Source organism: Sceloporus undulatus, chromosome 2 (assembly GCF_019175285.1).
Source record: "Sceloporus undulatus isolate JIND9_A2432 ecotype Alabama chromosome 2, SceUnd_v1.1, whole genome shotgun sequence".
NCBI lineage: Eukaryota > Metazoa > Chordata > Lepidosauria > Squamata > Phrynosomatidae > Sceloporus > Sceloporus undulatus.
In genome coordinates, this window is record NC_056523.1 from 54,703,666 (window position 1) to 54,729,469 (window position 25,804).

Genomic DNA, 25,804 nt, shown 5'->3' on the forward strand with positions numbered 1-25,804 from the left:
AACACATTCTGGTAATGAGGTAGTCAGGATCCTTATGTTAATGATGGAAATTATATAACACATTAAAAATAAACCAGTTCCGGGATTGAAATATTGTTCAGTCTTCAAAATCAAGAGTGGCTGTCCAGCTGGAAAATGAAAAGGCAGTATTTGCTTAAGCTGGTATATATTACAGACATTTATAGTCCATCTTCTCAAAATATTTATTGCCTTTCAGCTTGATTGTCTGAAGATTTAAAGATTTGTTCGTATAAGCAAATTACATGTTTCTCTTTCTCCCCATCCAGGAACATGAAAATGAAGGCTTCTCACTGTGAGAGCTGTCAGATATAGAGATCAGCTTTTCAAAAAGCAAACGCAGAAGAAGATCCTAAAATTACAATAAAAAAACTTAGCATGGATTACAAGGCCGAGGGTAAAAGGAAGCAACAGCATAGCTTGAATTTACTGAATCAAATAAAGAGCATGAAAGAGTTAACAGAAATGATTGATGTAGTTTTAGTGGCTGAAGGTGAAAAATTCCCTTGCCACAAACTGATGCTGGCTGCTTTCAGCCCCTACTTCAAAGCAATGTTTACATGTGGCTTGATTGAATGCACACAGAAAGAAGTAGTCCTCCATGACATGTCAGCAGAAAGTGTGTCTGTACTTCTACACTACATGTACACAGCAGAGCTTCACCTGACTAATAGTAATGTGCAGAGTGTGGCCATTGCTGCCTTTTTCATGCAGATGGAAGATGTTTTCAGGTTATGTCAGACGTACATGATGGACCACATGGATGCTTCAAACTGCATGGGGATTTATTACTTTGCAAAGCACATTGGGGCTGAAGAGTTATCTGATCAAGCTAGAAAGTATTTATATCAGCACTTTGCAGAAGTGAGCTTGCATGAAGAAATACTAGAAATTGAAGCCCAGCAGTTGCTAAGCCTGATCAGATCAGATGATCTGAATGTTTCCAGAGAAGACAGTATTTTGGACTTAGTCCTCCGATGGGTTAACCACAGCAGGAAATTGCGTGTGGATCACCTCATTGAGCTCCTGAAGCAAGTAAGGCTGGCACTAGTGAGCCCCTCCTTTCTAGTGGAAGCTCGGAAGAGGAACACAGTGCTTCTGAGTAATTCCCAATGCAGTGACATGATTGAGGGAGCATTAGAAATGATCAAGAAGTCCAACCTACCTAGTCTCAGCCTCCGCTACGGCATGGAGACCACAACTCTTCTGCTTTGCATTGGCAATAACTCACAAGGCATCAGGTCAAGGCATGGTAATTATGCTGATGCCAGCTTCTGTTATGCTCCTGCAACACATAAGACATACTTCATTTCCTCTCCGAAATATGGAGAAGGCCTGGGATGCGTATGCACTGGTGTGATTAATGAGAATAATGATATCATTGTGGCAGGGGAGGCAAGTGCTGCTAAATTGTCTAGACAAAAGACCAAGAATATTGAAATTTATAGGTTTGTATCTTCTTGCATGAAGAACCTGAACATAACACTCTCTCCCTCTAACACTCCAAATTGCAATGCATGGGTGGGTGGGCGGACGGACGGACGGACGGGCGGGCAGGCAGGCAGGCAGGCCGGTGTGAAAGTTGAAAAGTCAGTTTCCTGAAATTATTTAACATTATGTAGCTTAAGCCTATACTTGTTGCCCTTTAAAGTTCTGTCTAACTACAGAGGTTAGTGAGCAAAGCTTGTTTTGTTTGGTTGTTTCCCAGATAAGGCTATTTCATAGTGCTTGTCAAAGGGCATATATGAGTGAATTCGTTAAAATTTTTGGATAACATTAACTCTGTATCCAACTTTATACTACACTTGTGATGTCTAGAGATTTCAGCAATAACCATAAAACCGCTGCAAAGCACTTATTTGTTATATTGCTACATCCACCTTCCCCAAACTAGTTACTGCACTCTCAAATCCCAGCCAATGATCAGGAATTGTGGGAGACATAATCCAAAATATAAAAAGGGCACTAGGTTGGAGGATGTTGTATTATAGAAGATCACTCATTGGTTGGATGGTAGCATGCAGCTCATATTATAATTAATAGGTCGTGTGATTCTACATAGATTCAGAGGCCTATTATAGAGGTTCCTGTGGCATCTGCAGTATATTTTATGTGAGATATGCAATATGCAACCCATAAAGTGGTGTTTATTCCGTTATGGGCTAAATAATTGTTAGCTTGATAACACAATGGGAAAGGTTAGAGTGCCCTCTATGTGCCACCTATGATTCTATAGACTACACATTTTTCCTTGCTGTGATTGTTCTGTTCTTATTTAATTGAAAACACTACAAAATGTATCTTTTTAGTTCTGTATCCTCTTTATGCATTTGTACTGTTACTGTATTAGTAAAATTCCTCACATGGTTTTTAGTTAGGAAAACTAAGCCTGCAATCCTAAATGCAAATCTCACTAAAACTAAGGACAACTACATTTAAATAATCCTGGTTAAAAGGTGTGGAAGTAGCATGCTGCTCACTTATCAGAAGCATTTCTCTGACAGAGGTTTTCCTTTCCTGTTGACATCACCCTACCCTCCTAATATTGGGATGGCTCTTACATTGGCTCTTACACTGGGGTAAGAAAAAGATCCCCTTTCATAGTGGGAACAAGGGACCTTTTGGAATCGATTTCCAACACGGAGTGAGGGTGAATCAGGAATTTATTTAAACTGCAAGTGGGAATGAGCCATAAGTGTGTTTGAAGGTATTCAGAGGTACCTTCCCATGTCCTTTCTTAACTCTAATTTTTCTTTGTTCAGATTGGAATGTACCAAGTAGAAGGTAGTGTTGGTAAAAAAACTGTATGACTACAAGAGGAGAAAACACTTTAAACTCAGCACAGTTGCCAAGTCCCAGGGCTCCAACCAAAATCTCAAGGAATTGCTGGTCTTCCCCTGGTCTCCAGGCAGAGACACAAATTCTAGGGCAGGCAGCACTAGAGGCAGTTTGATTTTTGTATGTGAGGTAGCCTTAAAGACTGGGCACTTATCTCAATCCCCTCTGACTCTGGGCTCTCTGGCTCATTGAAACTGGTGTTTGTGTTATGTTTCTCCAAACATTGGTACACCCAAGGGCCAGGAATGAGATAAAGGGAATAGGATGAGAGTCCATGGATGGATGCACTTGGGCTCATCATACCATTTGGAACAAGGCAGGGAATGAAGTGCCAATGTTAGCCTTCTCATTGTACAAGCTCTAGTAGGAGTGGCACAGGCCTGGGGGGGGGCAGTCCCCAAGAAGGCAATGAAACTTCCATCAGCAGCTGAATAGGGCCTGGAAAAACTTCCTACATGCTAGGCATGTTGTTGGTAAGGACACATGGAATGCATACTTAGAGGAAATGGCAGCAACTGCTGCAGCTACTGGAAACAGTACCTACCTACCTGACCATCTGAGAATACCCCCCCCCCCCTTTGGCAGCTCTGGGTTGCCTTGCTAGCTTGGTTTTACCAAAATTCTGGGCCCAGTGCCCTCCTGCCCATTTCCATCATCAGCTGACTCAGGATTTCCGCCTGTTGCCTGTCCCACTTCTGTGATGCCACAAGGACCCACCTCAAGTCTCAGGGTTAGAGTTTGAAATTTCAAAGAATGGGATTTTGCTTACCTGACAACCTGTAGTCTGATGAAAGGGAAATGCACTTAGATGCAAGACCACATTAGTCTTTTTAAAAGCTCCTTTTTAAATTGGTTTTTACCTTCTGTCCTGTTTTATGCCTGATTTCCTTTCCAAACACTTCACATACAGAGATATGTATGTTTATACCAGGAGTATGCAACTGTGGTCCTCCAAATGTTATTGGTCAGCAGCTCCCATCAATCCTAGTTATCATAGCCAATGATGAGGGCTTATGGGAGTTGTAGTCCAAAAACATCTGGAAGAGCACAGTTGTCCACCCACCCATTCAATCTATATTAGGCGTCTGGCCCCCTCCCCACCACCATCAAAGGTGCTGCCTGGACTGTTAACAATGCAAGGTACAAGCTGCCAGTCTGTAGTGCTTGTTAAAATAAAAGCACCTTTTGACCCATTTTGATATCACTGGGAAATAAAAGTGACAAAAAAAGAGAGGGAATAGGTGCAAATGTCTATGATTTTACCTGTGACCGTGGCATGTCTAACTTTAGACTTTCTTACAGGTACAACTCTAAGGGAAACCAATTTTGGCAAAGCTTGTGTAGTGGCCAGTTTCGTGAACTCTATGCTCTAGGCACCATCCACAATGACCTATATATCATAGGGGGTCAAATGAAACTGAAAAACCAATACCGTATCACAAACATTGTGGAGAGGTATTCCATGGAAGAAGATAACTGGAGAACTTTGGCTCCTCTCCCAGTGCCATTAGCCTGCCCTGCTGCAGTGACAGTGAAAAACAGGCTGTACATAATGGGAGGCTGGACACCACAGGTAAGGATTTTTGCTGAAACATGTTAGCATGTATTGTGTACTCCAGCTACACTGCCTGCATTTATTGTAGAGATCTAACTGTGTGAAACATAATGCAGACTGTTTATCATTCAGTGAAATTACAGGTGTGACTTCCAACTAAGTCATCAAGTCAAGTCAAATTTTGTTTGCATCAGTCCAATGCCCATTTCAATTCCAGATTAGACTTTTAGTTGCCCTTCTTCAGTCACAATTTTAGAATGGAGAGGGGTAGCAGTGTCACCTTCCACTAGCAATCTTCCCATGCCTTCTCTCCATGTGGTTTCACTGCTCTTCCATATTTTTATTTTCCACTAAAACCAAACCAAACCACTCCAAAAACCCTATTAAAGAAAAAAGGCAGAACAATTAAACACAGACTGGAGTGCAATATCTCTTCAGGAATAATAATAATAATAATAATAATAATAATAATAATAATAATAATAAATTTTATTTATATTTCTTGCTTCTCCCTTCGGATCGAAGAAGGATTACAACAAGTAAAAAGGTCATAAAATACATATAATTCAAAATACATTAATCAAAAGAAGAGATAAAAAGGGAGGGGTTGTTATAGTATTGCTCACAAACATAAGGATCGAGTCATCATAGTAAGATATTATTCAAAATCAAACTAGAGGTGATCAGTTGGATAGGCCTGCTGGAAAAGATCCGTCTTCAACGCCTTTTTAAAGGCTTCCAAAGAAGTAATAAGACGGATCTCTTCCGGTAAGTTATTCCAAAGTCTGGGGGCCATCGCAGAAAATGTTCTACAAGAGGTAGTTTTCAACCTGGTTTTAGGATGTTCTAATATTTTTGTGCCTAATGTTCTGAGAGTGCGGGCGGATTATGTAGGGAGAGGCGTTCCCTTAAGTAACTTGGGCCCAGGCCAGACAGGGCTTTATAGGTAATAACCAACACTTTGTACTGTGCCTGGAAGCTAATCGGCAGCCAATGAAGAGATTTCAGTACCGGTGTAATATGTTCTGATCCGATCAATCTGGCTGCAGCATTCTGGAGCAACTGAAGCTTCCAAACTTGGTACAAAGGTAGCCCCATGTAGAGCGCATTGCAGAAATCTAAACGAGAGGTTACCAGTGCATGTACTACTGTTTCAAGGTCTCCCTGAGCCAGGTAGGGATGCAGTTAGCGTATCAGCTGAAGCTGATACCATGCACTCCTGGCTATCGCCTCCACCTGAGATGTCAGCTGTAGAGACGAGCCCAGGAGTACTCCCAAACTGTGAACTTCATCCTTCAAGGGAAGTGTGACCCTGTCAAAGATGGGTTGACAAATCTCCTTCCCTGGGCCAGGGGCACCTATCACGAGCACCTCTGTTTTCTCTGGATTCAGAATGAATTTGTTTTTCCTCATCCAGCCCATTACTGACTCAAGGCAGGCATCCAGAGGAGAGATGCAATCCTTAGTCACTACAGCAGTCAGAGACATAGAGAGATAAATTTGGGTGTCATCAGCATATTGATAACACTGCGCCCCATGTCTCCGGATGATCTCTCCCACTGGCTTTGTGTAAATGTTAAAAAGCATGGGGGACAGTATGGCACCCTGAGGGATGCCAGATGTCAGTTTTCTTTTCTGAGGACAGCTGTCCCCCAGCATCACCATCTGGAATCTGCCTGAGAGGTAGGAACGGAACCACTGAAGTACAGTACCCCCAATTCCCAACCCTCTCAGGCGTATAGCATAAATATCTGCATTCAGAGATACACAACCCCATGCAGAATAGCAACACTGTGCTGTTGTGCAATGCACAATGTGTAATGCACAACTGAAGGGCACAACATTGCTGTATGCACAATTCTGCTTTTACTGTTATCATCAGAATATGTCTCTGCTATGACAAATAATTCGCACTACATGTGTAGTGCAACTTACACATGTGTATGTCACTAATACTATTGTGTTGTTATTGGTAGTACCAGGAACCCTCTGTCTGAAAGCACAACAAGGCTACTGCTGATTTGCTTAACTTCATACAATAATAGAGGACCTGTTTTCTGATGGCTTGTTTGTACTAATGCCTTGTATGGTTCCAGGTTATGCATAGCTGCTCTATGCCAGTTAGCCCATTCTTATCTGTTCCTATAAGCAAGAGGGCCTGTCATTGCACCTGCTGCCTACAATCCTCTTGTTTGGAGATGCATGCAAACACTTGCTGTACTATTGAGCTCACTTGCTATAGACCTAATTTGTATATGCATTTTTGTATGTAATTGATCTTTATATAGGCACATAATACATAGAACCATAGAACTGCAGAGTTGGGTGGGGTCCTATGGGCCATCACGTCCAACTCCTTGTTCAGTGCAGGCTCTCCTGCTGCAGCATCCTCAGTAGGCAGCTGCCTAGCCTATTTTGAAGATGTCCAAAGGAGGCCACACCATATATCTAAGCAATTGATTCCATTGCTAAACGTCTCTTACTATCCAGATGTTCTTTTGAAATCTACTGTCCTGTAACATCACACTGTTAGACCTGATCCTACCCTCTGGGACAGCAGAGAACAGGCCTTCCCTGTCCTCTCTATGATGGTCCTTGCTGTATCTTCACCAAGCTGAACAAGCCCAACTCCTTCAACCATTCCTCACACGTTTTGTTCTCCATACCTCTTCTAATCCTTGTTGCCCTTCTCTGAACCTGTTCAAACTTGCCTATATCCTTCTTAAAGTGAGGTGCCCAGAACTAAATGCAGTCCTCTGGATAAGGCCTGATCAGCACTGAATATAGTGGGACTATTGCATCACTCGATATGGAAGCTATGCTTCTATTAATGCAGGCTAAAATAGCATTCACCTTCTTTGCTGCAGCATCACACTGCTGATTCATATTCAATTTCTGATCAACCATATTCCCAAGGTCTTTTCTTGCATGTATACCGCTGAGGCTTGTATCCCTCAGTACTTGTATACCTGAGCAGTTGGTTTTTGTGGCCTAAATGTAGAATTTTGCATCTATCTCTATTAAAATTCATTTTATTTATTTCAGATCAATTTTTGAGTTTCTCAGGGTCCTTTGAAATTCCATTCCTATCTTCCAATGTATTAGCCACCCCTCCCAGTTTTGTGTAATCTGGAAACTTGAGGATTTCCAGCACTCCAACATTAGATGATGAATACTAATGACCCTAGAACAGAATCCTGTGGCAATCCACTTGAGACCTCTTTTTCCAGTCTGAAGTGTAGTTATTGATAACGACTCTGAGCAGTTTTCCAACCAATTATGAATCCATCTGACAATGTTCCTATCCATTCCATATTTAATCAGTTTGCTAATAAAAATATTATGGTGAACCTTATCAAATGCTTTGCTGAAATGTAGATAAATGACATCCACTGCATCCTTACCAGCTAATTAATAAACTAGTGACCTGACTGAAAAAATATATAAGACTGGTTTGGCAGCATTCATTCTTGACAAACCATGCTGGCTCCTACTGAAACTGCATTGTCATCAAGATACTTGCAGACAGACACTCCTGTAATCTGTTCTAATATTTTTCTGGTATTGAGGTTGGCCTGACCAGTCAGTAGTAGTTTCTGGATCTTCTTTTTGCTTTTTTTGAAGAGAGGACAGCATTTGCCATTCTCTAGTTCATTAGCACCTCCCCTGTTCTCCCATAGTTCTCAAAATGATTGTACCCAGAGAGTACATAGTAAGTTCCTCCGTAATCTAGGATGCAATTCATCTGGCCCTGCAGATCTGAACTGTTTGTGTTAACTAGGTGAATTAACTCCCATACAATCTTGATTTGAAATCCCGATTCTTTGCCAAAGTGTCTGCGCTGCATGGAAGCATACAGTTCTCTTTTTGGGAGAAAACATCAGCTCAGAGATCTTTAAAAACAATGATATTAGTAAAACAACAATAATTATAACACAGCAACTTAAATAAGACAGTAGTAGCTATATTCCATTATCCTGCACAAAAGCTGTACTGTTATGTAGAAAACCTAGGGAAATTTTGTCCCTTAGTAGCCTTATACCTCTTAGATCTCAGGCATGCATCAGCCCTAAACAAACAGATGGTCAGTGCTCTGCCTTTCTTTGAAAAGAAGCCTTGATTCTGTTTCCCCAAATTGCTGATATTACTGCCAGTAGACTCTACCATTCTGGCTGAGGGCAGCACTGATTGCAAATTAGTGAGAGAAACTTCATGTCACCCCAATGTGCCTAACTGAATATAATGTTTTCTTTTGGTAACCATGTTTCTGGATTTGAATTTTTACATGTTAGTTTTTACATATATAATAATAAGGAGCACTGTTCTGATTAGTATTTTTCAAGTGTTTAAAAGGGCTTCACATGCTTGATCTTAGAGATTCTTGCCCCAGGATGAGGACTGAAGCTGAGTGAGTGATGAGTTCCTAAGGTCACACGAGGTACTTCCAGAGAGGTTTTCATTGTGCAATGCTCTGTGCTTCAGCAAAGGGAAAGCCAGTGTGGTGTAGTGGTTTGAGTATTGGACTACTACGATCTGGAAACCAGGGTTCAGTTCCCAGCTCAGCCATGAAACCCACTGGGTGACCTTGGGTGAGTCACACTTTCTCCAGCCTCAGAGGATTGGCATAGCAAATCCCCTCTGAAGAAAACTTGCCATGATAGGGTTATCATAAGTAGGAAACTATACTGAAGGCACACAACAACAACTGGATAATGCTACTTGACTTCCATCATATTTCTCTCCTGAATTTCCCTCCACTACTAACCATAAGTCCCATCTTTTTTGTGCCCCCACATCTGTTGAAGAAGAAAACTGAAATCACTGCACAAAGAATTCAGAGTCTTCTTAATGCTGACCTTGCATGCAGTAGTAAATCCACTGACCATGATTCACAACTAACTTTCTGTCACAAAAAAATTAGTGATGATCCATTTATTAGTCCAACTGTTCAGTTTTCCACTTTTTATCCATACACATGCTACATACTTTTAAGTTGGTGGATTAGTTGTTTCCTAAGGGAGTGTTTAACCAGAAAGAATTGATACTGAAAGTAAAATGTGGTAAAAACACAAAAATATGCATGCTACTTGGTTTGCTTAAAATTGCAGAAAAGACTGTGGATGTTTTGAGATGTATTAAGTACCCAAACAGTGATCCAATTTCTTGTCTTCAGTACATTTTTAACTATAAACTAAAAATATTAAGTCTCAGTTTTTGTTTTTAGCTATAAGCCAACAAAGCTGAAGGCACAAAATCCTATCTGATCTTAGAAGCTAAGCAGTGTCGTACTGGTTAGTACTTGTGATAGGAGGCTGCAAATGAATGCCAGATACTGTAAGCCATATTTCAGTGTAAGGAGTAGGCAAAATCATCTGAGATCCCTTGCCCAATCAAAACCATGAAATTCTATACACATTTTGTTTTCCCAATGTATTTTCTGAACATCTCCTGGTACAGCATGAGGAGCTGGTATAAAAAGTCTCTGATCATACTGGGAGATGTCAGAAATATGTTGGGATAAACAAAACAGTGGTCTCCAAAATAAAATTAGAAAAATATAAAAACTGGGACTTCTGGTCTTTTTAATCAGTTTATATGAGCTAGAACTGCTGAGGAAGAGGCAAGTAATACAAGCAAATTCTGGCATGAATTCCGAAAGAAGTTACATAATCTCAACAGTGTCATCTGCTGCTGCAGTCCCAGCTTGAGGAAAAGACAAGCTATAATAAATAGAAGTGTTAATAGTGAAATATGCTGCCTCAGAGTGTGGCGGAGTCCAGTGGCATCACTGGGGGGCACAGAGCATGACACCGCCGGAGGGGTGACACCTGGTTGGGCCCTTCTTCCCCTTCGGGCAGGAGGGATGATGGCACCCTTTCTAGCTGTTCCAGGTGTCACCATGCTTTCTCTCTGGGGCGGAAAACCTACTGACAGAACAGCAGAGGGATGAAATGGGTGCGCTTCCGGGTACCACCATTTGCACTGGGTGACAACCCTAGACTGTTGACACCACTGGTGGAGTCTCCTTGATGGAGATTTTTAAGCAAAGGCTGGATGGTCATTTGTCCAGAAGCTTTGATTGTGTATTCCTGTATTGCAGGGGACTGAACTGGATGGCACTGGTGGTCTCTTCCAACTCTTTAATTCTGTTATTCTGCCATTGTACTGGATCAGTTTGAGTCTGTCAGTACCGAGGATGTGGACAAGATCCTTGGAAGTGTTAGGAAGAACAACTTGCTCTCTCGATCCCTGTCCCTCATGCTAGCGGCACAGGGGGGACCGCAGTAACTTAACTGTTACGCCGGATTATCAATACATCCTTGAGGGAAGGGACATTTCCAACTAATTGAAATTGGCCATTGTAAACCTTTGTTTAAAAAAGCCCTCCCTCGACCCCCTGTTGCATAACAATTATCGGCCCAGTCTCGCTATTGCCATTTTTGGGAAGGTGATCGAGAAGGCGGTTTGGCAATCCATCTTCAATCGATCTTGGATGAAACGGATTATCTAGACCCATTTCAAACCGGCTTTCGGGCAGGTTAACGGGGTTGAGACTGCCATGGTCGCCTTGGTCGATGATCTCTCGTATGGGGCATGAACAGGGGTAGCGTTGTTCCCTGTTAGTGCTCTTAGACATTCAGCGGCTTTCGATACCATAGACCATGGTATCCTTCTCGGAAGCGCCTGGCGGAGGTAGGTATCGGGGGCACTGTGCTCCCAGTGGTTTCCGATCCTACCTCTCCGGAGTATGGTGCAGCTGGGAGACGTGTGCTCCGTAGGAGGGCCCTAACATCTGGGGTCTCTCAAGGAGCCATTCTGTCTCCCATGCTTTTTAACATTTACATGAAACCGCTGGGAGAGATCATCCGAGAACATGGGCGCGGGGTTATCAGACGCTGATGACACCCAAATAGTCTTCTCTATGTCTCTGACTGATGCAGTGACCAGGGATGGCATCTCTCTCGTGGCCTGTCTGGAGTCGGTAATGGGCTGGATGAGGGAAAAACAGACTCAGCCTGATCCAGAGAAAACGGAAAAGTACTCATGATAGGTTCCCCCGGTCCAGGATGGCTGTGGCTCCACCTGTCCTGAACGGGATCACGTTCCGTGAAGGACTCAGTACGCAGTCTGGGGGTGCTCCTTGACTCATCGCCTCCACCTTACCTCTCAGGTGGATGCGAACAGTCAGGAGCACCTGTTATCAGCTTCGGCTGATACCAGCTGTGTCCCTACCTGGCCCGGCGGGACCTTGAAACGGTGGTACATGCTCTGGTAACCTCTAACTGGATTTCTGCATGCGGCTCTACATGGGGCCAACCCCTTTACCATACTCAGAAGCTGCAATTAGTGCAGAATATGGCAGCCCGACTGGTCACTGGTACATCCAGGGCCAGTCATATAACACCATGCTAAAGATCTTCACTGGCTGCCTATTCGCTTCGGGCGCAGTACAAGGTTGTTGGTTATTACCTATAAAGTCCTAAATGGCTTGGGCGCCAGAGGTATCTGGAGGACCGCCCCTCTTCCATAATCCGCCCTGCACACTCAGATCATCTGGGCAGCAACTTCTCTAAGAGTTCCAAAGGCTAGATTAGCTTCCACCTCTAGAGAGGGCCTTCACCATCTCGGCCCCCAAACCTCTGGAACTCGCTGCCCCTTGAGCTCCGCTTAGCCACACCTCCCTAGCCCAATTTAAGAAGGGGCTGAAAAACCTACTTCTTCGAGCAGGCCTACCCCTGACTATTTCGCCCCAGAATGCTCTCCCCTCCCCCCCCGTCCGTCAGCATTGTCAAGCTGGCACAAATTTTATTGTTTTATCGTACTGTATGTTTTAAATTAAGTTTGTATTATTATATTGTTGTATGCCTTTTGTTGTACACCGCCCTGATTCTAGAATGATGGTATATAAATAAATTTTATTATTATTATTATTATTATTATTATTATTATTATCTGGGCCTAATGGGCTTCTCTGCTTAAGTACATCACCTAGTGCCCTGGAGACTGTTAGTATCATTTGTAGTATCTAGGCGGGTTATAGACCGCCCATTTGGGGTGGTCTGCACCCCACCTCTTTCCCTGGGGTATCGGGGCCTCAGCGTGCAAGTGGCAGGCTTGAGGCCCGATCCGCCGCTTTTCAGGCTGCGGGGAAGCAGCAAATGCTGCTTCCCCGCGCCTGAAAAGGGGTGTCCCGGGGCTTCAGCCCCAAGGACACCCGCGGCGGCCGGAGAAGAGAAAGGGTCGCTTGGCCCCTTTCTCTTTTTAGTCCGCTGGGCGCAGCGTCTGAGCGCTGCGCCCAGCGGACTCTAAACCAGGAAGGAGCTCCAAAATGGAGCCTCTTCTGCTACGTGTTCCGGGCGGCACTAAGTGCCCTGGCGCGGAGCAAGGACGTCACATCCGCGCCGCCCCGTCTAGAGGCGCACGGCCATGACGTCCTCACGGCACGGCCGTATGGAAGGGCCGCCGCCGTTTTTAATGCGTGACGAGCATGCACTGGGTTAGGGCGGTGCGGAAGCACCCCCCTTTTGTAACCCTAGTGCATGCTCGTCACACACTAAAGTGCCGGTCTGTACCGGCCATAGTTTCCTTCCCTACATAGAAAAGACAGGACACATGATTTATGAGCAAAGATTTTTCAATCTTTGCTGTTGTGCAATCTGTTGGATATATGGAGCAGCATACCTCCTTATCTGTTGGAGTTTCATTCCAAAACTCCCTGTGGATACCAAAATCTATGGGTTTTCAAGTCCCACTAAATACAATGGCATAGTAAAATGGTGTCCCTTATATAAAGTGGCAAAATCAAGCTTTACTTTTTGAAATTTATATTGTTTTGAATATTTTCAAGCTGTGGATGGTTGAATCTGTGGATAAAGAATCTGAAGATATGGAGGGACAACTGTACTATAGTTGGGTTTCTGTACTGTTTCATGTATACAAGCTATATGATACTCCAAGCATTTTAAATGCTTGCTCTCGAGGGAAAAGTTATTCAGACCATAATGACATGGCTTCCTGTGTGTATATAACCCAAGCAAATAATACAGAGAATGCATACAAACAGTACTTGTTCCACATCAACAAGAGTTTAGTCTCTCCAAATCTAGTCCTCAGTATGTTATTTTAAAGTTGTCTTTCAGAGACTCTCTAGTATCAGACCTCTATTATTTACATCTCTGAAAACCACTGTCTATTCCATGGTAGCTTCAAAGAAAGGACAAATTGGCTGTTTGTGTGCCACTAACTTTGTTGCTGGTACTGATTGTCCAAGTTTAAGCTCCATTTTGCACAACCTGATAGCATAGCTCACAACACTATCTACCTATTTTCTCTTTTAATTGAAATATCTCTAAACCTAGGGTTCCCAAGGGGAACCCAGTATGCTTTGAGAAGTGGTAGTAGGTGGTTGTGTTGTGTAGATAGTAGTCTCATTGTTTATTTAATCAAAAGGAGAGAATAACAGTATTAACATGTAAGTAAATAAGTAACTGATTGTCAGAGTATCTGACATTATCATTGCATATGATTTCACTCATAAATTCATAATCATGAGAGTCCGTTAAGTATTTAAAACCTCAGGGCCTCTCAGCTTGCCTGTCACATGCACTGTGCCTCCCTCTGTCACTTGAATTCACTCGGAAATGTGATATTACTTTTGTAGGGGGCGTGAACATTAATAAAACATTTCCTAGCAGTGTGGGGCATAGAAAAGGTTGGAAACCACTGCTCTAAATGAAGGTCTGACTTGCACGTTGACGTATTAAAAATGCCATGTCTGGTTACATGTGGTAAACATATGTCTTCTGAATGTATATTCTGAATAATGGCAGCCAACTTTCATCACTGCATTGGCTTATTGTGGCTTGGAGATCCCAAATCTGTGTGAGTGACTCAAGAGGACATAACATAGTAAAATTAAAATAGGGCCTTAGACTCACACAACACACTCTTTTGCAAAGCTGATTAGGACTGATTATTTTGGAAATAGCAACAGCTTCCAAAATAACACATATGTTATCAATAATCCTTGCCATAACTGTACAGTTGTTTGGTAGTATTGTAACTGTATTGCACGTGGAAGGCAAGGATTAAGTGTCTTACTTCAGATTGGGCTGTAGCGTGATTTTAAGACTCTAGCAATTATTCTGTTTTCCTTGTTTGTAAATTAAAAGAGTTGTTTCTGTCTTCAACGTTCAAGAATTATACATTTTATGTACTGAAGAGACTGGTCTTCCAGGTGGTGCTGCATTTCAGCTCCCAGAAGCTGCAGCCAGCATGGTCAAGAGGGAGGGATTTTTGGGAGGCTGAAATCCAAAACATCAGGAGAGCCAGAGGTTGAAAAACCCCTGACCTGGGTGATGCTTGTTTCTCAAGAGGCATTTAAGATTGCAGAGAGGGGTTGGACAGGAGAGAGTGCATACAGAAGATGAGGAAAAAGTGCTAGGAATGGACAAGTTCAAAATAATGCACAATGAAAATCATTCCTTTTTGAATTATTTCATTTCCAAATGATTCCTCAGACCCCCAGAAAGGCTGTGTAGACAGATCTTCAAAGTTCCACTAGCAATGTGGGAGTTATCCAAATACCAACCTAAATCAAAATTCCCTATCTCTGGGGGAAAATAAAGAGATCTTTGCTTTTTTCTTGAGGCTTTGTAGAAGCCTTGTGAGAAGAGCTATGTTCTGTCACAGCTGTGTCTGTAGATGGTTTGCTATTACCCAAATTCTCAGCTTGCTCTCTGCAGAATATAAATGTGTCATTATTCATGTGCTTCCACAATGTACTTCCCAGCCACAAGTCACGGGCGCTTTTAAAACCTAGTAAGTATGAATCACTTCACAGCCATAATTGATGTGTTTATGTTATTTATCTGCTCAGCTGTCTTCCGTGATTAATAGCATGCAGGCATGTGCAGAGGGTTCCAAATGTTGTATTATTATATGGCTGTCATATTTCATACAGATGGATCTTCCTGACGATGAGCCCGATCGATTAAGCAACAAAATGTTGCAGTATGACCCAGGCCATGACAAATGGACCGAATGCACACCGATGAAGTACTCGAAATACCGCTTCAGCACAACTGTAGTCAACAATGAGATTTATGTCCTGGGTAAGAGCAAACAGATTTTTAACAGATAGGGGCACCACTTTTTATTTTTCCCAGCAATTTGCTTTTATAGAATGAAAGATTTCGCCCTCTTTCCCTCTACTGTAGGTTAAAGAAAAGACAGAGACACAAAAGAAAACTATCTGTTAGCTAGTAATAATAGAAAACCTTCGTTTTTAAAAAGTTCTCTATTTATCAAAGAGTTAAGAAAGATGAAACCTTCTTTCTGGTAGTAAGGAAGCATTTATAGGAGAACTGGCAAAATAAGAATCATGTTCTCCATTCTGGGCATAACGTTCAGTAAGGGTTTCTCGGATCTGATGTAGTTTGCGATCCTAATACCGCTGAGAGAGATCTGTCAGATCTGAGGTCAGATCTGAGGCTGGAAAACAGTATCTAGCCTGAGAGAAAACCCAGCCCAGATCCTCCTATGTGCCCCCGTGAAAAGAGGCATGTCCCATACTTCTCCAACCTTAGGAGACATAAAAATGAACAGAATGGGTGCCTGGTGAATGTAGATCAAAGGAAGCTTTGAGTGAATGGGTTGAAAGCTCTGCCAGCTCCATTCCCATGCCCCTCATGAGGGACTGTTATGCCAGCCTTGGGGCCGCAATGGGAGGGAAATCATTTTTAAACAAATATGGAAGGAAAGAGAATTATGTTCCTTGGTTACTTTTCCCCTACTGGGAAAGCTTTGGAGATGCTGGAGAATTCCAACTCTATGGGTAGGTATTGTCTTCACTGAAGGTTTAACACTCTCTGTCTGCATCGCTGGAATTTCTGCCTTAGTGACATATTTGATATAGTGGGTAGTAGCAATGTGACTGCAGCAGACTCTGCAGAAAGATTGATTTCCCCAGAACTTGTTAAACTCCAACATTAATCAGCCCCACTCTTTTGTATGAAGAATGTATGTTGCTACCTTCAAATTGTGAAGCTTCTGTCCATTTAAGTGAAGAGTGTGTATATATTACTAACTTTGAATTGTGTTTTGAGAAATTAGTGGTGAATTTACTGAGGAGGCCTTAAGCTTTTCCTGATGATGGTATAAGCTTTGAGTCAATGAAGATTTGTGAGCTCTTCTTTACTAAAGGTTATTAAGCAGAATCTGTTTGGCAGCCTATGAGGGGTGTTGTATCCTTGGATTCCCTGCATTATTAGGTGGTCAGACTAGATTAAGAGCAGGGAACATGTGGCCTTCTAGACGTTGTTGGACTCCAGCTCCCATTAATCCCAGCATGGCGAATAGGGATTATGCAAGTTGCAGTCTAATAACATTTGGAAGACCACAAGGTCCCTGCTCTGGAGCAGGTCATCTTTAGGATTCCTTTGAATACTGTGATTTCATAATTATATAACTGTCCTTTAAATGAGATTTGGATGGTTTCCTGGCTGGATTCATTTTTAAAAGACAAATTATGGCTTTGTAGTGAAGAAAGTTACATTTAACAGCTCTTTGTCATACATGTGACAATGATGAGAAAATGAGAGGAAGGTGACAGAATGGTAGCTGTTTTCAAAATAGAGGAATTCATACCATGCTTCTGAGAGCCATGAGTCTTCAAAACATTAAGTGCTTTACAAATGTCAGAGAGAAGAGCCAGATCCATACTAGCCAAATAACTCAGCTGCCTGTGCATTATTCTGCATCACTTTGACTCGTTTTAGTGTTTGTTGCATTCACCTGTTACAAGCCGCACCAAATGCGTATTGACAACCACACCATTCCCACCCCTCATGAATTCACTTCAGGTCAAAAGGGAATATCCCACCAGTTCCACATGTTCACTGCGCTGGATTATTTTTGGTCACATTTACACAGTGGCTCTGCTTTATTTTCCCTTCGCAGTATGCATTGCATCTATCAACCAATAGCCTTTCTTGTTTGCCTGTCAGTTTAACCACCCACCTTGCACTCTCATTGGATGGCTATCTCATCCATTCTAGTCCCCCCAACTTTGCCCCCCAGTGAATGATCATGTATAAATGAGGGAATTTTTAAAATGTCTCCTGACACATGCACATTAATTCATGAATCCATTAATTTAATATTTTGGCAAGATGTTAGGGCTGAGCTTGAGATAGATCAACATAAAGAAATGTTACTGCAAGATCAGAAACATTAGTCCCCTGTTTCTCAAGGGCTCTCAAGCCTCAGGTGGGGTTAGGCACCAGGAAGGGGGATGCCACCCACCAATCTGTCCCACCGCCACCCAGCTACACCCCACCTCACTCTACCCTGAGGCACACTGATCTGGCAGGGCACACCTTTTAAGGAAAAACGGATATTTCTTGGAAACTGCAGAGTAAAAAGTGAATTTTTCTAAAGTCATTAAAGTCTAAAAGAACTTCTTTCACTGTGAAAATGGTAGTACACTGTGTCCTACAGCAGCAAAATTAAGATGGTTACTACTATTTTTACTGATGTGGATCAGACCAAGGTTTTAGAAAAGGACTGACAATTCTTCCCTCATCCCCAAGGTAGAGAAAGGAGTTTATCGCATTAACAAATAAACCGTTTTGCCTCTTCCAGCTTGAATTCAGGATCTGGGATGCCCCTGGATGTTACCATACCCAAATCGCCGCCGATCTAGCTGGGATGCCACTGCCTGGATGCATCCTGGGTTGAAGCCTTGCTCAGCCAGCCAATTTTTGAAGTCAGAAGCTCCCTGACTTCAAAAAAGTGCTGGCTGAGTGAGGCTTTGACTGTTGCATCTGGGCAGCAGCATCCCAGCTAGATTGGTGGTAATTTAGGTATGATAACATCCGGGGGCATCCTGGATCCTGAATTCAAGCTGGAAGAGGTAAATGTGATAAGCTCTGAGGTCTGGGGACTGTTGTCATCAGGAGCTTTTGGTGCTGTTTTCTCAGCAGTTTACTGCTGTCTTGGAAGAGTAATATATCAGGAAAAGGAAGTGCTATAATTCAAGGAGGAATGGATGAGAAATTTGTTTGGTTAGTTGTTTGTTTTTTTGAGAAAAACTGCTCCAATTTTGCAACTTTCTTGTAGAATTGGCAGAAAGAACTAATGAAGAAAAATGAATTTGGGAGAAAGCAAAACTAACTTTCATCCAGCTGAGCAGAAAGCTTTGTGTGCTTAGTATAAGGAAGTTTAGATTCAGCCTGTGTATTGAGCCATATTTGTGGTATAAAATTAAGATTGTTGACATCCACCCCCCAATAAGCCTGTTATCTTTAATAGCTACATAGGAATGGGATACAATATAGCTCTCTTTATGCTTCAAATAGCAATGCCTATTCAATTTGGCCACTGCACATGGCTGAGAATTTCCAGTTCATTTTTTTTATTCAGATTTCCCCCCATAAACAGGACAGAAAGAACCAATGTTTTCAAACAAAGATGTGAGCATTTATTATTTTATCAAACAGTCTCCCTGTGTACTGATCCCTACATGAATTGATCCCATAGTTTCTCCACTTTGTCATGAGAATTAAAGGAGATCTAGCTTGTACAGCAGTTTCCTCACAAAGAGTATATTGTTACACCAATATTCATTATTCATTTATTTTCAGAAGATACCAACCACAGACTAGAAACAGGACTGTTTATATCAGTTTAAAAGTTACCCTGTCCTCCAGATCTTAAAAATGAATTGAAACAATAAAACAGTGGGGGCGGGGAGGGAATCAACCCAAAGAAACAGCAGCAAAAGAAGATTTAAAACATGGAACAAACCAGTAAAAGAACATTAACCTGGCAGGTCAAGTACCTGCTGTTATGGAGCTTATGGGCAGAGCAGTTCAAAATGGGGTCAAGTAGGAGAGGCCTATTGGTAATGCTCAGTAAAGTTGAAGGCAGCAGGAAAAGAGGAGGACTGTGTTACTGGTAAATAGGCTCAGGGGCATCACTAGGAGTGTGGAGGGTACAGACCACACCAGGTGGCACCCTAAGGCAGGGTGAAACCACTCTTCTCCAAACATTTGCCTTTTTGTTCGAAACAGGATGTGGCGTTAGCCTGTGTCCCTTTAAAATGCTGAAAAGATAGTGTGAATGGAGTGAGGCTCAGTGGGAGGAGAAATGAGAGCCCCCAGGGTTTTTCTTTTAAATAAAAATCTTTTTAGATTGTATTCTTTCAATGTTTTCTTTAAAAACATCACATCTTACCAAATTTTCACTTTAACCAGATGAAGCTATGTACATCTAGGCTGTGCATATGACATTGCAGTTTAAAGGTATAATTTTAATTTTGTTAGTTGTTCATGTCACAACTGCTGCCCGTACATTCATACATGAGAATTACGATTTGTGAGTAACATCAGTACAAAAAACATTACTAAGCATTTTGTATGGTGTGGTATGGGAGGAGGTCAATGGTACCGCACCAGGTGATGTCAGTCCTAGGAATGCCACTGGATAGACTTAGTCAAGGAAGCCATGGCCCTGTTTGCAAGACTTGAGCAGGACTGTTAATGATAGGTTATCTTGGAGGTCCCTCATTCACAGAGATTCTTTAAATTGAGGTTGACTTGATGATTCTCAACCATAACAGGAGGGGTCAGAACAAAGGATGGGGTGGTTTTGTTTTGTCCAGCTCCATGTTGATAGAACTGAAGGGCTGCAGGATCAGATCCCTCACAGATTCCCCTAGGTTTTTAATCCTAGGAGAAGCTGTCTGGTTGACTCCCCCCAATACCATATTTTGGAGTATTCTGCCCACTAGCACTGCCAGAAGTGGTTTTCCACTGTCAGAAAGGGGATGCTGGGATAGACAGAGCACTTCCCCACACCCATAGAGCGCTGATTTACCAATAAAACATGTAAGAGGTGCCACTCTGTCCAACATTAGCTCTCTGCAGCAATTTATTTCTAGAGGACAGGATCACCATTTTAGATTATGGAAGGAACAGATAAGTAGAGCCAAATTAACCTCATCAGAGAATATTCCATATTCTAATACTTGGAGGCAGCAGAGGGCTACATTATTACATCATTTTCCATTGGCCTCAAAAGCAACTAAAATAGCTTTCTTTTCCATGGTTTAAAAAAAACACCTTTAAATATTCTAAGAAAGTAGCACAGGTCAGTGCATGAATCATGTGATTTCCCCCCTCCACCATTTAGTGACTCCACACCCCTGTAACTATAAAAGTAACCTGAATGATATGGCCCAGTACATACGACCAATATAAGCAGTGTACCAGGACTGATGCTAGGGTTAGGGACTGTGTGGCAACTGCACAGTCCCTAAGCCTAGTATGGACGGAAGGCTAATGGTGGTGCCCTGTGTACACAGGCGCCGCCATTGTTACATAAGCGGCATGTGGCGCATTTCTTACTCCACCCTTGCAGCTTTAAAAGAACTTGCTTTTCACGGGTTCTTTTTCCACTGGAGGGAAGCTGCGCGGTTTGGCGGCTGCGGCTTCCCTCCAGAGGAAAAAAAGCCACCAGCAGGTTGCTCTTTTCGGGCGGTCTGTCCCAGGCCATAGTTACACCATAGAAGGAGTTCTGTTATCCCTCATCAGGTTACAGTGATAATGTGATGCAGTTAGATGTTAGTTACTGGAGAGTTTATCACACAGGTCAAAATCGGAGGTTTAAACTGTTATGCTGTGGGATTTTTCTGTGAATGATGTGTTGCTGGTTATTCCCTGGTTATTCTTGGGCTAAATCCTCTTTAATTGCAGCGTCATGTGCAAATGTTCACGGCGATCGCACGACTTTCCCAGGATAATAACAGTTTAAACCCCCGATTTTCCCTGTGTGATAAAGTCCTATGAAAGGAATTAATTTGAAATAACTATTTGTGTGGCTGGTTACTTTTAGGCTCTGGATTAAATGGAGTTACTTCTAGGCTCTTTATGATGACTTTATATGAATGTGCAAAGAACTAAATCTCCTCTCAAATCAGTCTAAAATCTAGAAGGTACACATGCAACATTCATGTTTTTATTATGAACATGGCATAGAGGTTTGGGTGTTGGACTACAACTCTGGAGATGAGAGTTCAGTTCCTGTCTCAACCATGAAATTGACTGGGTGACCTTGGGCAAGTCACACTCTCTCAGCCTCAGGGGAAGGCAATGGCAAACCTCCTCTGAGCAAATCTTGCCAAGAAAACCCCGTGATAGGTTTGCCTTAGGGTCATCATAAGTCAGAAACAACTTGAAACAACAATTCTAATAACTGCCCTTTGGTGGTCTATGTTGACCTCGCTAACTGTTTTCAAAGCAATCTATTATGTTGTTATTTTAATCTTCTTATCAAGATTTCAGACTTTGGCTACTTTTGGATATAAGGTAGAGGAATAGGAGGACAGAAATATGATCCAGTATGTGAGTCTTCATATGCCAACCAAATTCAGGATGTTTTGGCATATGATAGTATTATTAACAGGGAACCTGTGCATTGCCTTTGATCTAGTTTCCTGTCTTGGCTGTCTTAAAATTCCACAAGACCTCCTTGCTACTTAAATGGCAAGTAATCTTTTGAAGGAAATGAAGAGCATTTCCTGAGTTCTAAATCCTTTATTCTATTTGCAGTTTTTGACTGATCGTAGCTCTTTCTTTCCATATTTTTCCCAGGAACATAACTATATTTGTTCAGAAGCCCAAGAAAGAGTGGTATTGTGTCCCTAATGACAGAGCCAATTGAATTCAGCCACTTTTTGGAAGAAACCCAGATGAGGGAAGGCACTGTTTGAGGTCATGCATTTTAATCTCTTGTATTAAAAAAAGAAGAAGAAAGCAAAAAAAAAAGGGGGGGAAAAACCTTCACAGCTGAGTCTGTGAAAAACTCATTACCAGTAATGGACAAATTAGAAAAGGGCCTTGCCAAGGACACAAGCTCAAACACTTCCAGAAGAATGACAGTTTGTGAAATATAAGTCATCAGCAAGGGATGTAGCCTCACCATTAAGGGTGTTCATTCTGTATTGTTTGCCTGTTATGCAATCCCTGATTTTTATAAATAAGAACATGCAGAAGGAATTAGAGGAGAAATCCTATTAGAAAAGACTTGGAAAATCAAAGAATCTTTGTTTATCCTCCTCAGTTTGGAATTCCACCTCATTAAAATCCAGTTTTCCCTGGAGCTCTTGCTGAGAGCTTCTTTTTAAAGTTTTAAACAGTTAAGTGAGGTTCAATTAAATTCTGCATATCTCCTTCATAAAATACTTATTTGAAATGGTATCCGGAGATTTCTCTGGAAAGGAAAAGTTATAATAAGGAGAAAGTGGAAAGCGACTTTATTTAGCTTCTCTGCTTTAGTATGAAGGGTTGTTTTAATAAATTATACTGTTTCTAAAGTCAACTTACCTCTATATTTAATTTAGGGTGCCTTTTCAATAAGTGTAATAGGGTAACCAGCTCATTTTTGCTTTTTGTTGTTCACAGTAAAATCAGAAGCCTAAATACAATGTCTGTTCCCAACAGGATTAGTCATTGAATGACTTGCTGCATGGTAAAGTAATACTTCTGTAAACCCCCTTGATTCAAGTGGATCAACTTTAACTGGGACTAGTATCTGGATTTAGGATAAGGATTTTGCCAGAGATGGAACAGTATAGGTAATATCTCAGTTAACAAAGGAGATGTGTTTCTGCATGATAATTTTTTAACAGAAAATTTGGTAAAATTTTCTTCCTACATCACACACAAAAAGCAAACTTTTGTTTGAAACTATCAACATGAGCATGTGGGAAAAAAGGGGGAGAGTCAGGTAAGCCTTCCATGAGAAAACAAAAACATCATATACCTACAGTAGAGACCACTTGAAGACATCTTCCCAAATGCATCCAGGGATGGCTTCTTCATTCACCTGCCTCCACTTTTAAAAAAATTATATTTGGTGGCCAAAAGTTCAGATCTATACTTTTTTTAACATGCTGGGAAGAGAGATTGAGGCAGGCTTATCTGCTTTCCCCTTTTCTCTCTCTTTTTGTTTTCGCAAAGGCTCTGTAAGGGCAGCTGGAGCTTATCTTTGGTTTTAGACTGTGTTTTTTATTATTATTATTAATATTTAAATGGTTGTAACTATGCTGTTTTTTAACTTATGATTTAATATTAATATTATTTAATTATTTTTAATTTTTGTAATTAAGGTTTTGGTTTTATCCTTTTAAATTATTGTAAGCCACCTTGAACCCCATTTTGGGAGAAGGGCAGGATGTAAACCCCATAAATAAATAAAATAAAAATAAATAAATACTTTGCCTGTTGCAGACAGGTACACAAAGAAGATTATCACATGGAGAATAAGGGCAGGAGTGAAGTGGGATGCTCCTGTTCTTATCGTGCAATTGTGGGAAGATTATCAAATGATGTCCCACAACATTGTGCTCATCCCATCCTTCTCCCATCAGTGAAGTGCCATGGTCCTGTCACTTTTCATTAATGGGAAACTACCGTTAATGAAAAGTGATGGGACCATGGCACTTCACTGATGGGTGAAGGACGGGATGAGCACAGCGTCACAGGACATTGTGTGATAATCTTCCTGCAGTTGCATAAGAACGGGAGCATCCTGCTTCACTCCCATCCGTCTCCTCTGTGTGATAATCGCCACAGTTACAATAGGGCTGACTAGAGCAGAATCTCACTTTTCCCCAGCTCAGGCTTTGCTTATTGCATTGTCTACTGTAGACATGCTTTTGCTCCAGTCCTCCTTCACCATCCTCTCCATGGTGAAGCTGCTAAAAAGCTTTCAGCCAGCCAAGGGATAAGGGGAAAGTAGGACTAGGGTTGCATCTATAGTGTAGAAATAATGCATCCTGAGATTTGTAGTTTTGTGAGGCACCAACACTCTTTGGCAGAGAAGGCTAAAGACCCTGTAAAACAACAAATTCCAGGATTTCATAGGATGGAGCTACAGAAATTAAAGTGATGTCAAACTGCATTATTCCTACAGTGTAGATGCACCCCTAGGTGAGTGTAAAAGCCTTTGTAAAGGGAGCTTTGCTGTCAGAGAGTTTGTTAACTGAGGTATTCCTATAAATGCTGTGATGAATTATTTCATTCTCAAACAGAATACTATTCAGTTTTGGGATTGTGCAGGTGTGGGTGTTTTGTTGTTGCTGTTTCCTTTCAAGTCATTTCCAAGTTATGGCAACACTAAGGTGAATCTACGAGGAGATTTTCTTGGCAATATTTGTTCAGAGGAGGTTTGCTATTTTCTTCCTCTGAGGTTGTGTGACTTGTCCAAAGTCACCCAGTGGGTTTCCATGGCTAAGTGGAGATTTGAACCCTGGTCTCACAGAGTCTTAGTCCAACATTCAAAACACTGCATCATGCTGGTTCTCATTCTTATTAAAAGGCTTGCCATGCAAAATGTATAGCTTGGCACACACTTATCTTCCCATCCTAATCACATTAACTTGGGCATGAATTTTAATGTCGCTAGTGGGATTTACTTTTCAATAACATAGACTGCTGCTGCCTTCATAGCCCAACTGTGCCAAATGGAAACAGTTTCCCTTGTCAGTTCTGAAAGAGCTTGCCAGGTCTGTCTTTGGTTCTCCTTTATTTCTTCATGAAGCCTGTTATGCAGAAATGGCTTACTAACAATGAGGGGGCAATATATGTGCTAAGTCTTGACTGGTTGACTGCTGTTAAGGGCCAGTGAAACAGAGATGTGACATGAAAGATTACAACTATTAAACCTTTTGTGTAGTCCAAAGATCAATTTACTAGTGAATTATTTGAACAAACAGGGGGACATAATATTTTTCTTGTTTCCTCAGAAAGTGTACTTTGTTGTGGGAGTTTCTCCCCCTTTTCTTCTCTTTCATTAAAAAGAATCTTAACAGCCATGCAAAGCAGTAATAAAAATAATAAGGTCAACAAAAATTGAGTTGTTACAGTGTCCATTTGACATGAAATTTATGGCTACATATATAGAAACTGGTAGGAAAATAGACAAGTGATTGAGCATTTTTTAAAAATGCTTGGAAACTATAGTTTTTGGTCAGATGATTTCTTAGCTCTAGAAATGTAGGTTGGAGGCACAGGTTGTTATGTATGTTGGTCAGTTTACTGATCAAGGTCTTTTTCATATCACACAGTTATAGCACTTTGATACTACTTTAACTGCTCTGCCTTCATCTATGGAGACCTGAGGTTTGTAGTTTCATTAATATTTAGTATTGTGTGCTAGAGAGCTCTAGCACCTCACCAAGCTACAAATCCCATGACTGTTGGGGATGCAACCATGGCAGTGAAAGTAGTATCAAAGTGCTAAGACTGTATAATGTGAAACACATAGGACTGACATATCCCTGGTTTCACCATGGTTTTCCTGGAATGTAAATATGCCATCCATTGCCTG

At 41.7% G+C, this 25,804-nt stretch overlaps 1 protein-coding gene across 3 annotated transcripts in view; it reads left to right on the forward strand.

Annotated features, from left to right (window-relative positions):
• The window catches only part of KBTBD12 (kelch repeat and BTB domain containing 12), a 75,399-nt gene that overhangs the window by 17,114 nt on the left and 32,481 nt on the right, over positions 1-25,804 (forward strand). For all 3 annotated transcript variants that reach the window (XR_006102453.1, XR_006102452.1, XM_042454449.1), the window contains exons 2-4: positions 288-1,466; positions 4,159-4,429; positions 15,375-15,525. Coding sequence is in view for 1 of the 3 variants with exons in the window: in XM_042454449.1 (XP_042310383.1) it covers positions 397-1,466; positions 4,159-4,429; positions 15,375-15,525 (1,492 nt within the window). In the remaining 2 variants the exon portion in view is untranslated. The remainder of the gene's footprint in view (positions 1-287; positions 1,467-4,158; positions 4,430-15,374; positions 15,526-25,804) is intronic.